This window comes from Salmo salar, chromosome 20 (assembly GCF_965601325.2).
Source record: "Salmo salar chromosome 20, fSalSal1, whole genome shotgun sequence".
In the NCBI taxonomy this organism is placed as follows: Eukaryota; Metazoa; Chordata; class Actinopteri; order Salmoniformes; family Salmonidae; genus Salmo; species Salmo salar.
In genome coordinates, this window is record NC_138310.1 from 54955358 (window position 1) to 54975516 (window position 20159).

The window sequence follows — 20159 nt, forward strand, 5'->3', positions numbered from 1 at the left end:
CAGTCAAACCTGATGAGAGCGAGACTGATGGAGGAACAGTGGCGAGTCTTAGCATCTACTGCACACACCTCTTACATATATGATCACGTGATATATTATGCATACATGGGACTATATTACACATTCAGTCCAGCCATAAATTAGATATATTGCGGTGGCGAGCGCACAGATGGCAGACGCCTGAGGCATTTAAAGCCAGGATTCGCTAGCTAGCTGCAGCTAAACATAGGAGCCGTCCTGCTGCAGAGTGAGAGAAAGAGAGAGAAAAAGATGGTCACACAAAGATACCCACTCACATACGCAAAGCGCATGCACATCCAAGCACAAGGCAACACCAGGACAATATACAGACACACACATACTGAAAAACATGAATATTCACACTAACTGTATATCACATTCACCTGCTCATCACGCTAAATGTATACCAGTGTCAGTGTGCCTGGTGTTTTACCCTCCCCCTTGATTGACAGACATCTAACGAGCAGCTGCTCTAATGGGCCAGGCAGCCTCTCCTAATAGTGATAAATAGATGAGAGGCATTTGTGAATCAGGACCAAACACTTTTCAATCAATTATTCACAACATTACTCCAATTTATGCATCATCAGGCTGCTACACATCCCGGTTGTTCCCAGGCTGGAAACAGTGTTTGAACTCGGTGGTAAATGACAGTAGGCGCTACAAACTCTGGTTTCCTCTCTCCGGCTGACAGATAAAATGGTTCCTTTTTTTTCATCGCGTCCTGCATAAGTTTTAATGAAGGCTTATGAAAGTGAGTGGAGCGTCATCGTACGTTCCTGACCTGTCTGCTCTGACTATGGTCGTTCCATATGGGACAGCACGTCACCGAGCTGCTCAGTCTGTCACTGTCTCTCTGGCCTCCACTCTTATTTTGTTTTTCCCTTTGTCCTATTCTGCTCTTTCATTCGTTGTCACAAACCGCTTCCCCTTGTTGAGGCATTGTAGTTGGACACTTTTCCTCTAGCTTTCTCTCACTCTCTCTTTCTCCTCCCTGTGCGCTGCTCTCTCCCCCTTGTCTGAACTCTGACAGGTGTGTAATTGAATGATCAATGATCAACCAGAGGCCTTCCTCCTCCACACACAAACACACGTGCGCGCACACACATTCAGCATTTTGCATTCCGCTTAAAAACAAACCACATACACACAGACATCTGAACTTCTATTTTCTTACCAAGAGTTTATTTGTTCGTCTTTTCGTGCACCTTTTCATTCATTCAGAGCTGATGGCTATATCATTCATACATATAGAGTATGCATAGGTTTTTTTTCTCAAAACACAATCCTCAAAGCATTTATGTAACACAAATAATCTGTAACACACGTCTGCCAAAATCATGCTGTGATTCACTATATTTGTAAAATGTTGTCACAAATATTGAAGACATCTGGTTTAGGTTAGGTTTCAGTTATATTGACAAAGCTGTATGCCCCAAAAATGTGTTATAATATTTCCTCCTGCTCTAGCCTTCAAGTTCCTCCAGTTTAAAGTTATTTCATTATTAAGATAGACTTCGTTGTCATAATGACTTCACACTATACATTTCCCTCACTGAGCTCTGTGGCTGTACACACTGTTCTCTCTCCCTTCTCTTTCCCAGTATTGGCACATTTATGCAATGCAATTTCCACTAGCTAATGGATTTTGTGTTTGTGTGAGGCTACGGACTCTAGCTATCAAAAGCAATCATAAAGTGAAAACAGTATGAATAGCATCTCACTGCTGCTGTCTGTCTGTTGGCTCTGAGATCTCCTTCAGACTATCATACAGTCAATTATTTTCTTTATGGGACCATAGTGTTTAAATAATAATACATTTTATTTTAAGTGCTTTTCAAGCTCCAAAGTCACTTTACATAGTCAAGATAATAAGAAAGATGAACACATTCATAAATGAACTCGTGCATATGGTCAGGAAGCTCGGTGTAAACAATAGACCTGCAGTGCAAGAGATTATGAACCAACTGTGTGTCCACGGGTTGGGGACAAAATGTACAGCTGGGACATGACTAGCATGTCTGGAGGGTAGAGTGACAAGATGGACAAGGCGAATGAGTGTGTGGACAGGAAAATAAGTGATGGGACTTAGGGTCAGCCGTAAGGGTCAGAAAGCCAGGCCATTTCCTGTTGACCCTTGTATGAACTCTGACCCCTGCTGTAGGCTGCATCTATCACATGACAGGGGTGAGGTGGGGATTGAATGGATGGCCGGGTGGAGGAGGAGGGTTTAGGCCAGGCCAAATGCATTTGAATTGTGTTTGACATTTAATGAGTAATCACTTTGGCTTGGATTTGAACCTTGTTGCACATGGCCCTGCAGATGGGAGGAGGTATGAAGTCAATGAGGAAGGAATGTGGAAAGACAGAGTGAAAATGAGGAGTAAAAAACAAACAAAGAGCTAAACTAAAGGAGAGGGGGAGAGAGGTCCGGGAGGATGCTAGGCTAGTAGAGAAACAAGAAGATAAGGGGATACAATGCTGCTGCAAACATCAGTTGAACATGAGCCAAATAGCATATAGTGACAACATGTGATTGTACCTGGAAGAAAATAGGAATATTTTCAAGATTACCAAATACCGATTTGTGTATTTCACTACTGTGTATACCTTTCACATCTAACTGCAAATAATTAGAGGGAAAACTCAAAGAATAAGTCATTCACACATTTTTACAAAAGAAAGCTTTTAATACTATAAGTATAATCATAACTGTAACATCATTATCATCAATTATCATCATTAACATTTGGAAATAAATTATTTGATCAGACCCATAAGGGACTGAGGAAGATGCAGCATGTGTAAAGTCCTTTGGCTGTCCTCCTTAAACCCAATGGCAGACAACATGGACCATGAAATGGTTTGACAGGATCGCGCGCGCGTGTGTGTGTGTGTGTGTGTGTGTGTGTGTGTGTGTGTGTGTGTGTGTGTGTGTGTGTGTGTGTGTGTGTGTGTGTGTGTGTGTGTGTGTGTGTGTGTGTGTGTGTGTGTGTGTGTGTGTGTGTGTGTGTGTGTGTGTGTGTGTGTGTGTGTGTGTGTGTTCACTGTTTGGCCTATGATGTGGATCCCACAGTAAACCCTACTATTCATGTCTGACAGGATCTTAAGGAGGTAAGTGATCAACTCATTCCAACGTATTTAAACAAACCAAGGTACTGAGAGAGACAAATTGAGCTCATTCATATTGTATTAAGAGTCATGCAGAGTGACGCCCTGGAAGATCGCTGTTCACAGGACTTTTGTGAGGTCGCGTCTGTCTGACACACATATAAATACAAAAATAGATCTAAAAAAACTCAAATGAAATGAAATAAGGTGGAGAGGGGTCAGAGTGCATCACTGGCGTCCTGTCCAATCACAACACTTCAAGCCTGGGCTGTGTGAGGTCATAAGGCTGGGAGGAGGGGCGTTGAAGGTTATAGAGGTTAAGGTGACACGGGCAGATTGGGAGCTGTGTGTCCGACCTGTGTCCTTCTGTCTTTCCGCTTGGTTGGCCAGTAGGCCAGGTGGGAGAGAGAGGCAAGTTGGCTGATCAGTGGTCCGTGTGGGGTGTTCCTCTATGCTCCTAGAGGGGGCGCTATCCTGGGAGTCAGACAGCTCACTGTCACCATAGAGTATGTAGAGAGGGAAGGAGCTGAGGACGCTCGCCTCTTCCACTCTGAAGTGGGTTTGGCTCACACTCAAGGGCTCAGTATGGTGTGTGTCTGTCTACGTCTGTGAGATGGAATGTTATTGATGTATGTTATTGATGGTATAAGAGGGGCCAGCGGTGGTATGTTAAGGGCAGTGTATGAATGTTGCAGACAGTGGGTTGAGTGGGTTGAGTGACTATGTGGAGGTCAGGGAATGTAAACATTTGGACTGCGCCATGCTGTCGTAGTTAGCGTGTGGCGGGTGTGTGAGCCCCCATCTCCCCCAGGATGGCCCCTCTCTCCTCTCTCCTCTCTCCTTCACACCCTTCCTTCTCAGTTAGTGGGCGTGTATGTCCAGGCCCTGGCCTATGAGGGGATCGGCGGGGTGGGGTGGCGGGTGCAGCAGCATGGCGGGGTGGGGGCCAGGGTAGGGGTGCAGGGACGGGCCGGTGTGGGGGTAGCCAGACTGGGACAGCAGGGCACCGGGGTACTCTGCTGGAAGAGACGGCATCCCCTGAAGACCTGCGGGGGGGGGGAAGAGAGAGAGAGAGAGAGAGAGAGAGAGAGAGAGAGAGAGAGAGAGAGAGAGAGAGAGAGAGGAATTGGTATTAGTCGGTACAACAGTATACCACCGAATGTGTGCACCAAACGATTGGTAAAAACACTAGGGTCATGTACAGTTCACCATAGCGAAACCTTTTAAAACGGAAAAACTGAAAGGAGTCCGTTTTATTCTCTTTGTTGCCTAAATGAACATGGCCCAGTCTTCCTTATCTCTGTCTCTTACCTGCTGCCCTGAGAGCCAGGTGGGCTTGGCCGTCCAGTCCGTAGCCCCCTAGTGCTGCTCCCTCTGGGCTGTAAGGACCGCTTTGACCTGGTCAACCAAACACACACCCACATCATTCACCTAGCCTGAATGTCCATATAGATCAGATATACACATATTCACTCAAAATACACACCTATAGCATTAATACAACCTAGGAATGTATAGCTACATCAGTAACAATACATTAGAGCGGGAATACGGTGGTAATAACATGGTTTTATTACCTGAGCGATTTGACTGGTCAATCATGGGCTGTACTATTCTCCGTCTTGCATTGATAAACCTGGAGAGGAAAGAGGGGATACGAAAAAGCGGGAGAATAGGAGCAGAGAACACAAAGAGAAGGAGGATGGAATAGAAGGAGAGTCGGGAGAGGGTGAGAACACCAGTTACTGGAGAAAAAGACTAACGTGTGGAATATTAACCTTTCACTTTTCAACCACTTAAACCCTTTCATGGTTCACCGTCGAGCCACATTACAACAGAGGGCGTATGGATCTCTGGGTGATAATGGATTGATCTGTATTGATGGGGTCAGTGAAGGTCACGCTAAGGACCGGGCGACGAGGGACACAGTACAGTAGTAACACACCAGCTGATCATTGGTTATTGATCAGGGGGGTACTGACCAGTTGTTGACCTGCAGGATGGTCAGTCCTGTGTCCTGTGCCAGCTGCTTCTTCTGCTCCTCCGAGGGGTATGGGTGCTGCGAAGGGACATTCAGAACAACGGTATTATGGGTTTGCAAAACTGGTTGAGATTCAGCAAGAGCATGTTTAGCCTTTGCTTTTGGCATACATTATCGTTCCATAAAATCATCAAATGTATCATATTGGCTCACACATACAACACACACAAATGACTCCACAACTATCTATGTAGAATGAAAAACCCAAAGCATGTATGAAATAAATCAGCTAGATCTACAACCATTAGATGAATACTAATGGCTGCCATTACATCTAAATTCAAGTCAAATTCTATGAACTGACGTGACCCTTAAATTGCAGCAGCACCTTTCCCCTGCCTCTCTCTCTCTCTCTCTCTCTCTCTCTCTCTCTCTCTCTCTCTCTCTCTCTCTCTCTCTCGCTCTCGCTCTCGCTCTCTCTCTCTCTCTCTCTCTCTCTCTCTCTCCCCTCTAGAACAGTCATAATTAGTGAGAATGACTTTAGAGTTTTTAAGTATAACTGCTAATTATCAGAACTACTACATTTCACCATCAATTGTTCTCTCTCTGTTCAGAACTATTCAACATTTAACGTCTTATTCACACATTATCTCTCTGTCATTAAATTATATTTTCAACTTCATTTTTTTGCATTACCCTGTACGATGTCCCCTTCCTCCTTTCATCCGCTCCCTCTTTCCTCTCCTCTCGGCTCCCCTCCTCTGCTTTTCTCTGCTTCTATCTGTCATTCTTCTCTCAGTATTTTTTCTACTGTCTCTCTTTTCTCACCGATAAATGCTGGAAGAGCCATGCCCTCATGATGTTGGTTGCCAGTTTGGGGAAAATTCCCCTCTTCTTGTTGTTCCTTCTGTCTCGGTCCGTCTCGTCCTCCTCTCCCGTACTGGGGGAGGCCACGCCCCCATCCAAACCATCCCCTGCCAGAGGACAATAGAGATATGGCATTAGCACAGTACGTGTGTGTGTGTGTGTGTGTGTGTGTGTGTGTGTGTGTGTGTGTGTGTGTGTGTGTGTGTGTGTGTGTGTGTGTGTGTGTGTGTGTGTGTGTGTGTGTGTGTGTGTGTGTGTGTGTGTGTCAACATGTCCAATTGATGTCAGGTTTATGTGTGTATGTCGATTATGTTGTCAGCATAAGTGATTGGAAAGATGAGCGTGTGTTTGTGCAGGTGTGTGTATAAGTTAGTGTGTTAGAGGTACCCGTATCGCTGCAGTTGTCTGTGCTGTGTGAAGGCAGGCCACATGACATGCCAGGGGTCCCTAGTGGAGTGGACACACAGTCATCTGGGTCCCGCAACCACGACTGATTCTACAGAGAGCGAGGGAAGGAAAGAGATAGAAACATATTGAGATTAACAGGAAAAGATGTGAGAATGTAGCAAAAGAAATGAATATTTATTCCCTCTTTAGTGACAAGTATTTTGCCCAATAGGGCTTCATCAATGTCCTTTTCAGAGACATATTGAGAGAGATATACTGAGAAATCTGAGACTTTTGAGCTCATTTGTCATGTTCTCCTTGGTCTAGCCAATCGTCATTCAGGTGTCACCTACCTGCTCCGACAGACTGGTGTAGGAGCCAGTGAAATCCTCCACGTCGGACTTGGACCCGCCCTCCCTGTCATCCAAAATCAGGTCTGTGGGCATCTTGCCCTTCAGGCAGGTAATGTAGCGATTGCAGAAGTTATCACACAGGTCATGAACCTGGAGAATAGAACACGAAGAAGAGGGAGAAGAGATGCTGTCAGGAAATAGCATAGTACTGTAATGGTTTAGGTGTATGATGGCTGATGATATGTGGTTTGCCTGCTTTCAGCAGTCACTAGTGTGAATCATAAAGGGTAAGAGGAGACAGAGACAGAGAGAGAATAGATTTTAGATGAGTGAAGAAGCACACCTTTTCCAGCTCCAACAGGTGGAAACGTAGTACCTGGATGGCCTGGATCATCTGAGGAGAACAACAGATTGGTAGCTATGAACACAATGTGTTTGAGTTATTCTTAAATCGATCTCTAAGTTACTGTGTGTGTCCATACATGTAGGCTATAAGCATTTGGTTCTTTTGCTGTTACAGTATATACATTTGTATTTATTTTCATACCAGGTTGTCCAGTTCAGGATTTGTTGAAAAAATGGGCTTCTCTGAGCGAATCTGCAACACACAAGGAACGGCGTCCACGGTAATTTGGATAATGGTTGGAGCTCGGAGTTTAAGATTTTCCCTGTACCCTGTAATTACACCTGCAACCCTGTACATGTGACTATTAAACCTCTCATCTAAAAGTCAATCATGAATCACTGCCGGCTGTAACTCACCTGTTTGGCGAAGGCTGCGATGTCATCGTTGAAGGAGTCTGAGGAGCATACATCACTGTGATTGGTCAGGCCTTGGAGGTGGGGTGGCACTGAGAGGGCTGTGACATCCCGCGGGGAGCAGGTGGCCAGCTCGCACTTCTCAAACACCAGGGCCAGAAGTGGAAACAGGGGATGACTGTGCACACAGAACACACACAGTGTTATTAACACATTATGCACACACACACACACACACACACACCTCACACACATGCATGTACACAATACATACACACACATCCAGGAAAATGCATATAGGCACACTGATAGTAACTATACATGCATACTGTTAGAATGAAATGAAACAAACACACACTCTGCACTGAAATAGTTCTTTTCTGCTCACCCATAGATCTGGTCCCTGTGGTGTTTGAGGGAATCTGGGACAGTGTGGCCATAGTGAGGGGGGGGCAGTGACCTCATGGCCTCTCCATACCCCCCCACAGGCATGCCCTCTGACCCTGAGTAGTGCACCAGGTCTTCATACTGAGGAACAGGGGGGAGAGATAACATATTAAGCGTGTGTGTTGGGGTGTATTTCAATTATCTGTATTGTGTTGTTTTGGTTTTACACCTAGGAGTTGTGGAGAGAAGTGGAGAAAGCTTGTGTGGCTGCGCATGTGTGTGTGTGTGTGTGTGGTGTGTGTGTGTCTGTGTGTGAGTAAGAGCAAGAACGAAAGAGAGAGAGAGAGAGAGAGAGAGAGAGAGAGAGAGAGAGAGAGAGAGAGAGAGAGAGAGAGAAATTAAGAGATGAGGCCCCCTGTGAATATGGAAGCAGATCACTTCGAAGCTGTATCTAATTTTCTCTCCTCCTTCATAAACACTGACTAGAGGCTCCTTGCTGAGCAGTTTTTCAGAGAGAAAAGCTACATCCACCCTGGGACAATTGACATGAGATAAACAAACACACAGAGAGTCATACATAAACATGAGCCTATGCTCTCTATCTCGCTGTCAGTCTCATATCGCTCTCAACATTACAGAGCTGATGTGTGTTCAACTGGAGCTGACTTCAGTCTCCAAGGCTTTTCAGCAAAAGCCAGTGGTTTTCTCCTGGATTAAAGCATGGCCAATCATAGTCCCATATGGCTGCGTGATCACAGCGTGCACCTGCTCTGCGGTTTTGTCGTGCCACCTTTTGTTTTATGAATACTCGCTATTAACACAATCACCACTATCAGATTCCGCGCCGTTGTGTACTCAGGAGCTCTCTGATTACAGGTCGACTGTAGCGGCTGTGCGTCATCTGATCAAAGCACCAAAATCAAGAAGACGAATTATTCAAATGTTCCAAAAAGGCATAAGGCTGAGAGAAGGGCTTCATATGTGAGAAATACTTACAGTGTTAATACGATTATAATTTACTGCAATCCTCATCGTAATCAGGATAGTTCAAAGAGAGAGCTTAGTTCGCTATAAATATATAGGCATAGGCTATATCGTTCATTTTTTTTCAGCAATTAAGTTGAACATATGTTTTACTACATAGGCTATGACATATATTACAAATATTAATGCTAACAATTATCCACCGACCAGTGGATGGATGACATAGCAGCATGCGCTTCCTTCATATTTTGTTATTGCAGTTGTTTTAAGTAATAAAACCGTTAGAATAAACTATACAAATACTTTTTTGAACTTGCAATGTCTAATATATTCAATACATACAAATCACTTTCCACCAGATTGCCTGTTGGCAAAAACAAAGTTTGCAAACATTCGACTATAGGCCTATATTTCCAAATCCATTCCACAGTTTCATTATTCAGACAAATACAATGTATTTCATTCGAGTAGCCTATGTTCAAAATAAAAAGCAACAATGGGAACGTAAATTAAAAATTCGTATGCTATGTTGTCCCAACACCCTGTTTATTCCAATCAAAAGTGATAGAGTTCGTGTCAATAGTTTGCCATTTAGCATACATGTAGGCCTAATACTCGTAAATCGTTAGGTGAAAACAGAATGGTCTGCAGGTTTCCAAACGGATGCCTTTTCTTTCCGTTATTGAAGGTCGCCTAATAGCCATATGCTCAAATGACAGACTAGTGTGACCAATTGTAAACAGTGGGATACACTGTATATTTTACAGTGCATGGGACAACATATATCATTTATCAAATTCACTTCCCATTTCTGCAAATAACCGGAATTAGGCTAATAATGGATAATTGACTGACACACTTTCTTGACCTTGTTTCAGTGAACTGAAGTAGCCTATAGCCTATAAGCTATGTCTGAATTGTAATCAAATTGGACAAAGAAAGTACCTGTTTTGTTGACTTGAATTTGCGTAAAGTACTACATGCATAACAGGATTACACTAATATAACGAACAGCAAATGTAAAATGTAAATAAAAAGCGACTGCGTAATTGTCATGTGTAGGCCTAATTACAGTAAACCGAAAAATCCTATCCGGAAAAGTTACTTGGATTTGCACGACCCGAAGCCGTTGACACTCGGCTATATGACAACATTTCTTAATTCCCTCACTCAACTGCAAGCCGAACGTGTTATTAAAACACAGATAACAAATATCCTAAATTTCATCTGACCTATTATCCTTTTTTTAATTGTAATTACATACAGAAAAGAGCAACAGTTCACTGTATGGGAGTTTGACAAGTTATTCAAAATATATGGTACCCTATGTCTGCAACCTTTGATTTTCAGCAGGTTATTGCTGTGTGGGTGTGTTACGTGTGTGTGTTGTGTGTGATACAATGTCAGGAATAGCCTACTATGGCAATTATCTTTAGGAATGGAAAAGAGTGGCCACTGACTGCATAGTGCACATAGCAACGAGATCTGCGAGCCGTGGACTCACTGTAGCAAAAGAGTTGACCTACTTAGCGACTTGGTCTGCCTCTCCGTCTCTCTTTTTCCTCGACCTACTCACTTCACCTCATACTTTATATGGACATATCATGTCTTTCCACTTTCACAACCACTTTTATTGGTCCTATAATCGACTGTTAATTGCTGCAGGAAACACACATTTTCACTTTTAAATAACCTATATTTCAAATATTTCACTATACATATTGAAATCCAGAAAACGTTGATGGCTATCAAGCGAGACGTTGTACACCCTATATAAAAGCTATATGTTTATAGTCCTAAAGCCCTTGCAAAACAATGAGAATAGTATCATTCTGACACTTGTTCATTTATACGTGACACTATATTGAAATATAAAGAAAAATTAACAGCAAATTTATAAGCAAGATAATATATGTGAAATGTATAGGCCCCTATGTAGCCTATATGAAACGTATAGGCCCCTATGTAGCCTATATGAAATCTATAGGTCCCTATGTAGCCTATATGAAATGTATAGGCCCCTATGTAGCCTAGATGAAATGTATAGGCCCCTATGTAGCCTATATGAAATGTATAGGATATTTCCACATGTCAAACTAGGCTGCTTGACATTATATCGACACGACCCTAATGATTTAGGTCAGGTCAGTGTTAAAGAATATTCAGAGCATGCACAATTATGTCAATAAGGCTATTCCTTCTGATAGCTTGATGTGAACTCCTTGACACATTGCTGCTGCCTTCATTGGCCCTGTATAGCTGGGAGCTTTGGCCTACGCGAGGGAGGACAGGGAGGGAGGCGAGACAGGCAGCGAGGGGCGCTACATCAAAACGTAAGGACAGAGCAAAGAGGCAAAATGCTACATAATAACCAAACTAGCAAGATTATTATCTGGAGAGAAGGATACGCACTACCGTGATACAACAAATGATGAGTGAGTGTAAAGTATGCAGTAGAATAGAGTAAACAGCCATCATACCCTCTTATCCATGCGACACGGAAGCCAATCCTACTCTGGGAAGGATGAGACCAGACCGGCTGTCCAGCGCAGGCGTTCTGCCTCCTGTATACAGATTATCTGATGAAAATAATACGCTCTTTAATATACTAATAGAGGTGAAATTATAACAGTTGTTGAATCAAACATTTAATCTCATCATTATTAAGAAGGGGTCTGGTTATAAAAAACAAGAGCTGACCCAGAGTGTACCATGATTAGGCTATAGCAATAGCCGAGGCTACTATGGGCTACAATAGACTTCATATAATTCCGAAGTGAATCGAATCGTTACTTTTATTGCAATCAAGCAGCTTTATGATCCAAACTTAGAGGTGCACGACCATAAAAGCGATGTGTATTGAACAGCTATCACCAATAAGAACATATAAACCATTAGGCTATGTTACATACAGGCATCAAAGATTACAGAAATACAGTACACTATTTTAGAAAAATATGATTTCATAAAATATCCCACCGAAACCTAGATTTGACGTGTAGGTTATGGTCACTCTCAGGCGGTGCTCGTGGTATCCTGCATAGGCTTCCGTTTCGAGAGCGCGCTGGTGGGTCCGCACGTTATGTCTTTGGGTCCGGCTCGCAGGCGAGATGCTTGGTGAGGAGAAATTGCGTCCTTTTTGGTCGTTCTCGCTGTCCATGGGCTGTCGCGACAGGCTAGAAGATTTCACAGCGACATGGGCGATGTTGCTTTAAACATTGAGAGAGGCTGAGACGGTGAGGGGAGAGATGGTGGTTGGGAGTTGTTTGGGGGGTCAAAACACGACGGGGTCTCTAACCCCCACCTTCTCATCACACACAGTCGCGCATTACAAACGCAGGATCCCCTCGTTTTATTCTAATGGCACGCTCTACACTCACATAGCATGCATTAGCACAGTTTATTCGCTCCCTTTCACCGTTGCTGAGCCATGACAAGTTAATATCTGATAACTCCAAGATTTGAGGTCGAACACAGCATTTTCTTAATATTATCTCGTCGTCTTTATATTCCATACTCTGCAGGATAGTGCGCGCATTTATTAATGGACGCCATTCAATCGTTATTGCTACTGAAAATAATGTCAGTATTGTTTCCAACACTCGCGTCAAGCATCTGCGGTATCCCAACTCTCAGTAACTGCATTTGTTGTTTTGAGTAGCATGTCAAATTAAGTACAATTCACAGAAAATGCTGATGATTCTTTCTGATAGGCTATATTACCATGTTGGTTATTGGCCGCACAATTCTGATACATTTCTGTATAGCCAGGTTCATTTAACAACCCTGGAACAAACCCCCACAGTGCATTTTGGTATCGTAAAAGTAATTATAGAATAGGCTATTAAATGTCCTATAGTTTTTACGCATGATAACATGATTTTATGATGACAAATCAGGTCATAAATAGTTTTCAATAGGATAGGCCTATGGCAATACATTTATTGGCTGATGATGACTATAGTAGTGGGTTTTTGTTTTTGTTGACTTAATGTAATTGATATATCTTCTCCATTACAGTGCCATAATGTCCCCACTTTGCTTGAAACAGCAGGCCATTTTATTGTTTCTGAAGATATGTAAATACCAGGCTAGCCTTCTAAAAATAGTGTTTTCTCGTTTTAACTGGAGGGGAAACTTTCACAGCTCCGTGGACCCCGTCTTGTGTTGTAAATTACTCTAAAGTAATATAATAATTATTTAAAACGGTTCTCTTTCCCCTCTCCCGCGGCGAGGGACCAACAGGCGGCCAAACTTCAATCGGCAGCGCGGTTGCTGGCACATGGGCCGGGGCAAGGCTTCACCGCGGGCGGCTTAGGGCATGACCTAGGGTGCAGCGAGCGCCGTAACATCAACCAACCTGCTGCCTTTTAACACCGCGGGAGGTTAATTCACAATAGCGATGATCATAGCCTTTAGACCCCACAAACATCGAAGCCATAGCATCAATGAAAAATGTGAACGGACAGGAAAAGTAACTAACTACACGGCTTAATAGGATATTTCTAATTGACTGACAGGGATACATCCATTTCAAGTTCTATTCTATTGTTTTATGTTTGTCATCATGGGTTAAAATAATGTATACATTTAATAGGCAACATTTTATAAATATAATCGATGCATGTATGGTGCATGTTTCAATATTGTGTGTAGGGCTTCATGAAGAGATTACTTGTGCATAGTAGCCTACTGCAGCAAATTCGGAGGTAGACTGGGACTTGTGCCCTATGCCCTTATCTTTGTCAGTCCAACATCCAAGCCGTTATTGTGCAAGATCCAAACATATTGATGAGGTTGCTGGTGTTGTAGGGATGCAACACTAGACTATTCCCTTGTGGAAGCACACCCTTGTGCTTCAATGAAGTCCATGTCATCCCATTTCTGACACCAATGCAGTGACTTTAGAGGTAAAGCCTCACGACTTAAAGGGGGAATCTGCAGTTGAAACAACAACAAAGCGGACACCCTATGTATTTTGGGTTCTGTTGGAGTACGACAGTTGAACTCAGGACATGAGGCATTTCTAACATATATTCTTCAAGAATAAATGGGTAGCCTATATATCATTCATTTAAAAGTAAAAAAAATGGATGCAGATTGCCCCTTTATAGCCTCAGCCTAGCATCTCTTTAGCACTGGCAGTTTGAAGTGACTCCCGTCACTAGCCGGCTACCACTCGGTTACTCAACCCTGCACCTTAGAGGTTGCTGCCCTGTGTACCTAGACATGGAATCACTGGCCACTTTAATTATGGAACACTAGTGACTTTAATAATGTTTAAGTACTGCTTTACTCATCTCATATGTATATACTGTATTCTATTCTACTGTATTTTAGTCAATGCCACTCCGACATTGCTCATCCTAATATTTATATATTCTTTAAATTAATTTTTTTTTACTTTTAGATTTGTGTGTATCGTTAGATATTACTGCACTTTTGGAGCTAGGAACACAAGCATTTCGCTACACCCGCAATAACATCTGCTAAGTATGTGTATGTAACCAATATAATTTGATTTGAAATCCATTTTTGTTGTTGTTGCAAATTCTGATTCAAATCTGTTGTTTTTCCTGCAGTCTGAACAGCCAAAAAGCACATGGAATTGGATATTTCAAATCTGATTCCTGGCCATGTGACTTCCTGACCATGAACAGTCAAATCTGATTTATTTGCCCTCAAGTGGTTTTTAGACTTTACAATGGCATATTTTGTTGCTTGCTAGCTACTCTGTTGACAGTTTGACAAGAGCATGTGGCAACTAACTAGCTTGTTAATGGTTTACAAACAAATTCGTTAATGTGCTAGAAAGTTAAACAGCTATCTAGCTAGCTAGTTGACTGCTGTGGCTAGCTAGCTAGTTGACTGCTGTGGCTAGCCAAAAATAACTCACTTTGAAAGTTGGATCGTCTTATCCTTTGAGGCTTTAAAAAAGTGTTCTTACACTGTGATTTTGAACATGCCGAGCAACTGGGAAACATCCATGGCAGGCACTGTTGTCACCTTAGCTTGCTACATAACTTCTAAGTGAGCACCACCACCAATCAGCCCACACCACCCCTCTTCAAAGGGTGTGACACTCTAGACCCAAACTGCTACAGACCTATATCTATCCTACCCTGTCTTTCTAAGGTCTTCGAAAGGCAAGTTAACAAACAGATTACCGACCATTTCGAATCCTACCTTACCTTCTCCGCTATGCAATCTGGTTTCAGAGCTGGTCATGGGTGCACCTCAGCCACGCTCAAGGTCCTAAACGATATCATAACCGCCATCGATAAGAGACATTACTGTGCAGCCGTATTCATCAACCTGGCCAAGGCTTTCGACTCTGTCAATCACCACATTCTTATTGACAGACTCAACAGCCTTGGTTTCTCAAATGATTGCCTCGCCTGGTTTACCAACTACTTCAATGATAGAGTTCAGTGTGTCAAATCGGAGGGCCTGTTGTCTGGACCTCTGGCAGTCTCTATGGGTGTGCCACAGGGTTCAATTCTCGGGCCGACTCTCTTCTCTGTATACATCAATGATGTTGGTCTTGCTGCTGGTGATTCTCTGATCCACCTCTACGCAGACGACACCATTCTGTATACTTCTGGCCCCTCTTTGGACACTGTGTTAACTAACCTCCAGATGAGCTTCAATGCCATACAACTCTCCTTCCATGGCCTCCAACTTCTCCTAAACGCAAGTAAAACTAAATGCATGCTATTCAATCGATCACTGCCCGCACTTGCTCGCCCATCCAGCATCACTACTCTGGACGGCTCTGACTTAGAATACGTGGACAACTACAAATACCTGGGTGTCTGGTTAGACTGTAAACTCTCCTTCCAGACTCACATTAAGCATCTCCAATCCAAAATTAAATCTAGAATCGGCTTCCTATATCGCAACAAAGCATCCTTCACTCATGCTGCCAAACATACCCTCGTAAAACTGACCATCCTACCGATCCTCGACTTCGGTGATGTCATCTATAAAATAGCCTCCAACACTCTACTCAACAAACTGGATGCAGTCTATCACAGTGCCATCCGTTTTGTCACCAAAGCCCCATACACTACCCACCATTGTGACCTGTACGCTCTCGTTGGTTGGCCCTCACTTCATACTCGTCGCCAAACCCACTGGCTACAGGTTATCTACAAGTCTCTGCTAGGTAAAGCCCCGCCTTATCTCAGCTCACTGGTCACCATAGCAGCACCCACTCGTAGCACCCGCTCCAGCAGGTATATCTCACTGGTCACCCCCAAAGCCAATTCCTCCTTTGGTCGTCTTTCCTTCCAGTTCTCTGCTGCCAATGACTGGAACAAACTGCAAAAATCTCTGAAGATGGAGACTCATATCTCCCTCACTCGCTTTAAGCACCAGCTGTCAGAGCAGCTCACAGATCACTGCACCTGTACATAGCACATCTGTAAACAGCCCATCTATCTACCTACCTCATCCCCATACTGTATTTATTTATTTATCTTGCTCCTTTGCACCCCAGTATCTCTACTTGCACATTCATCATCTGCACATCTACCATTCTAGTGTTTAATTGCTATATTGTAATTACTTCGTCACCATGGCCTATTTATTGCCTTAACTTACCTCATTTGCACTCACTGTATAAAGACTTCTTGTTTTCTTTTGTTCTACTGTATGTTTTGTTTATTCCATGTGTAACTCTGTGTTGTTGTATGTGTCGAATTGCTATGCTTTATCTTGGCCAGGTCGCAGTTGTAAATGAGAACTTGTTCTCAACTAGCCTACCTGGTTAAATAAAGGTGAAATAAAATAAAAATAAACCACTGCACACACACCCGTCGTTACTATGACAACTCGTGTAGCCATGTCAGTAAATGACTGCTGTCTGAACCACACACAAATCTGATTTGGTCACTTGTAACTTGCTGTTTGGACAGTCAGTATTACAAAATGGATTTGAAAAACAAAACTGATTTGAGCATTAAGGCCTGCAGTGTGAACAAGGCTTAAGTCCAACCCACCTATGCAAATAGGGGTCGGAATCTTTTGACAAGGATGCTGGTGTACTTAGGACGTCACACTATATATGATATTTTCAGTGTAGGGAGAGGATGTCAGAAGAAGTAGTTCTGAGTAGCCTATATGGCAAGGCTGCTGCAGTTGTTGGTCAGGACCTGTCAGGGTTGGAGCAGCTGCTGCTGTGCATGTGTGTGTGGGGGGGTCAATGTCAAGGTGCTCGTGATTTAAAGCTAGGCCTTACTGCAGACATTGCCCAAGGCTAAAGAGCAGAGAGAGGCTGAGCAGGAAACAACAGCAGGAGATGATGAAAAAGGTGTGTGTGAGTATGGGCTTGGGTGTGTATGTGTACCTGTTTGCATATCCATGTTCATCTGTGTGTCTATTTTTGTGTTTTCTGGATAGAACTAAGTCATTTGAGAATTGTTTCTTAACCAAATATCACAATTTCCTGCTAGACTGATTAAAATTTGCCAATACATTACATTGATTAAATGGTTTTTTATTGACATTGTGCAAACCCTCCGCCCCTACTGGACTTGTACATCACATCAGCCAGCCCATTGGGAGATGTCCTGGTCTACTGTGGTGTATTCACTAGGAACCAAATGGAAGCAAACGGGCCGAAACGGGGAGGGACTAACCTAAATTTGTCCAATAAGAAACGCTTGTTTCTATTGCAAAACCTTTTCCATAACAAAAAGTTTACTGCGATGTGCACTAAGAATACACTCCTGCTGTATCCAGAGGCAGAAACAATCAGCATTTCCTCATTAACACTAGGCCTATCTCTAGCTGGACTCTCTCCCTCTACATCCATGGCAGTACAAAACCTCAGCGGTCCATATTGTCATGATTTCTACTGCGTGGCCTTCACGTAGATAGCACAGGTACCCATGTACAGTGCATTCGGAAAGTATTCAGACCCCTTGACTTTTTCCACATTTTGTTAGGTTACAGCCTTATTCTAAAATGGATTAAATCCCCCGGATTAGAACAAAAGATACACTTCATATAACACTATTTCACGCGTTAAATAAGCTTTTAATTTGATATGTCAAATAACACAATTCTATTATAGAATGTTGTGTGTGCTGAATTTGTACATGCAAGCCAAGTGCCACCACTACTATCTGTAGCACTGTCAAAGCTGTACAAAAAAAGTTAGCAAACAAGCACACACTGGCCATGAACAATGTGTTTACAAAACCGCATTGGTGAAAATAGACCAAATTGTTAGAGTGAGGCACATAGGCTACTAACAGCTTACTACACAACATACACTTAATATTACTTTCGTAGCTACTGTAGACATATCTCTCTCGCATCCTACATAATTTATGAAGCAGCAGAAGACATTTTTGGACTCACGTTGTTGTGATGTGCTTGAACAGGAAAGTGGCGCGGTGGTCCTTCGTGGGCAAATTTTGTCATCAAATGGAAAGATGCCAGATTTACAATTCCAAGTTGAATGACTGTTCAAAATGTATTTTCCCAGTTTGAGCTGTTTATTCTCGACTTCCCAGTTGGAATGCTTGCAGTTAGCCACTGTCACCGATTCCTTACGAACCACTCATTGTTGAATTTGCGATCTCCTGTCACGCCCTGATCTTAGAGAGATGTTTTATTTCCTCTAGTTTGGTTAGGTCAGGGTGTGATGTGGAGAAGGCAATCTAGTTTTTGTATTTCTTTGTGTTTGGCCGAGTATGGTTCCTAATCAGAGGCAGCTGTCTATCGTTGTCTCTGATTGGGAATCATACTTAGGCAGCCCTTTTTCCCTTCTTCAGTTGTGGGATCTTGTTTTTGTACAGCTCAGTGTAAGCCTGCAGAACATGGCGTTCGTTTTCCGTTTTGTTGTTTTGTTTAGTGTTCTGAGTTATAATAAAATGTATCATGAGCACTTACCACGCTGCACCTTGGTCTCCTCTCTACAACGAGCGTCACATCTCCAAATTGTTGTGTAATGTTTATGTTCAATGGCCGATGAGCACCGATACGTTTTATCTATATTTTCTCTTCATTATTATGTGAAAGTAAGATGTTGACATGATCAGTCCAATCAAAGCTACTGTACATACAGTTGAAGTCGGAAGTTTGCATACACTTAGGTCATTAAAACTCATTTTTCAACAACTCCACAAATGTCTTGTTAACAAACTATAGTTTTGGCAAGTCGGTTAGGACATCTACTTTGTACATGACACAAGTAATTATTCCAACAATTGTTTACAGACAGATTATTTCACTTTGTTGTATCACAATTCCAGTGGGTCAGAAGTTTACATACACTAAGTTGACTGTGCCTTTAAACAGCTTGGAAAGTTCCAGAAAATTATGTCATGGCTTTAGAAGATTCTGATAGGCTAATTGACATCATTTGAGTCAATTGGAGGTGTACCTGTGGATGTATATCAAGGCCTACTTTCAAACTCAGTGCCTCTTTGCTTGACATCATGGGAAAATCAAAAGAAATCTGCCAAGACCTCAAAAAAACTATTGTAGACCTCCACAAGTTTGGTTCATCCTTGGGAGCAATTTCCAAATGCCTGAAGGTACCACGTTCATCTGTACAAACAATAGTACGCAAGTATAAACACCATGGGACCACGCAGCCGTCATACCGCTCAGGAAAGAGATGCGTTCTGTCTCCTAGAGTTGAACGTACTTTGGTGCGAAAAGTGAAAATCAATCCCAGAACAACAGCAAAGGACCTTGTGAAGATACTGGAGGAAACAGGTACAAAAGTATCTATAGCCACAGTAAAATGAGTCCTATATCGACATAACCTGAAAGGCCGCTGAGCAAGGAAGAAGCCACTGCTCCAAAACCGCCATAAAAAAGCCAGACTACGGGTTCGCACATGGGGACAAAGATTGTACTTTTAGGAGAAATGTCCTCTGGTCTGATGAAACAAAAATGTATCTGTTTGGCCATAATGACCATCGTTATGTTTGGAGGAAAAAGGGGGAGGCTTGCAAGCTGAAGAACACCATCCCAACCGTGAAGCACGGGGGTGGCAGCATCATGTTGTGGGGGTGCTTTGCTGCAGGAGGGACTGGTGCACTTCACAAAATGGATGGCATCATAAGGCAGGACAAATTGTGGATATATTGAAGCAACATCTCAAGACATCAGTCAGGAAGTTAAAGCTTGGTGGCAAATGGGTCTTCCAAATGGACAATGACCCCAAGCATACCGTTGAAGTCGGAAGTTTACATACACCTTAGCCAAATACATTTAAACTCAGTTTTTCACAATTCCTGACATTTAATCCTAGTAAAAATTCCCTGTCTTAGGTCAGTTAGGATCAC

The 20159-nt window shown here is 42.8% G+C and overlaps 1 protein-coding gene across 1 annotated transcript; it reads right to left on the reverse strand.

The window, feature by feature from the left end:
* Positions 1-2690: 2690 nt before the first annotated feature.
* Positions 2691-12436, reverse strand: LOC106580846 (homeobox protein meis3). Its single transcript, XM_014162327.3, has 13 exons — positions 11830-12436; positions 11331-11429; positions 7868-8007; positions 7483-7657; positions 7268-7318; positions 7064-7114; positions 6721-6870; positions 6368-6476; positions 5942-6087; positions 5115-5191; positions 4710-4768; positions 4444-4530; positions 2691-4178 (listed from the first exon to the last, which is right to left on the reverse strand). The coding sequence occupies exons 2-13, from the start codon at positions 11340-11342 to the stop codon at positions 3994-3996; spliced, it is 1242 nt and encodes a 413-aa protein (XP_014017802.1). The 5' UTR covers positions 11343-11429; positions 11830-12436; the 3' UTR covers positions 2691-3993.
* Between the last annotated feature and the right edge of the window lie 7723 nt (positions 12437-20159).

What these genes read in the sequence shown, in the direction of transcription:
- LOC106580846 (XM_014162327.3), bottom strand. An exon ending in ATCCTGAACTGGACAACCTG is followed by an intron (nt 7,115 to 7,267) that starts GTATGAAAATAA and finishes TGTTCTCCTCAG; the next exon opens with ATGATCCAGGCCATCCAGGT. An exon ending in CCTGGCTCTCAGGGCAGCAG is followed by an intron (nt 4,179 to 4,443) that starts GTAAGAGACAGA and finishes CCCCCCCCGCAG; the next exon opens with GTCTTCAGGGGATGCCGTCT.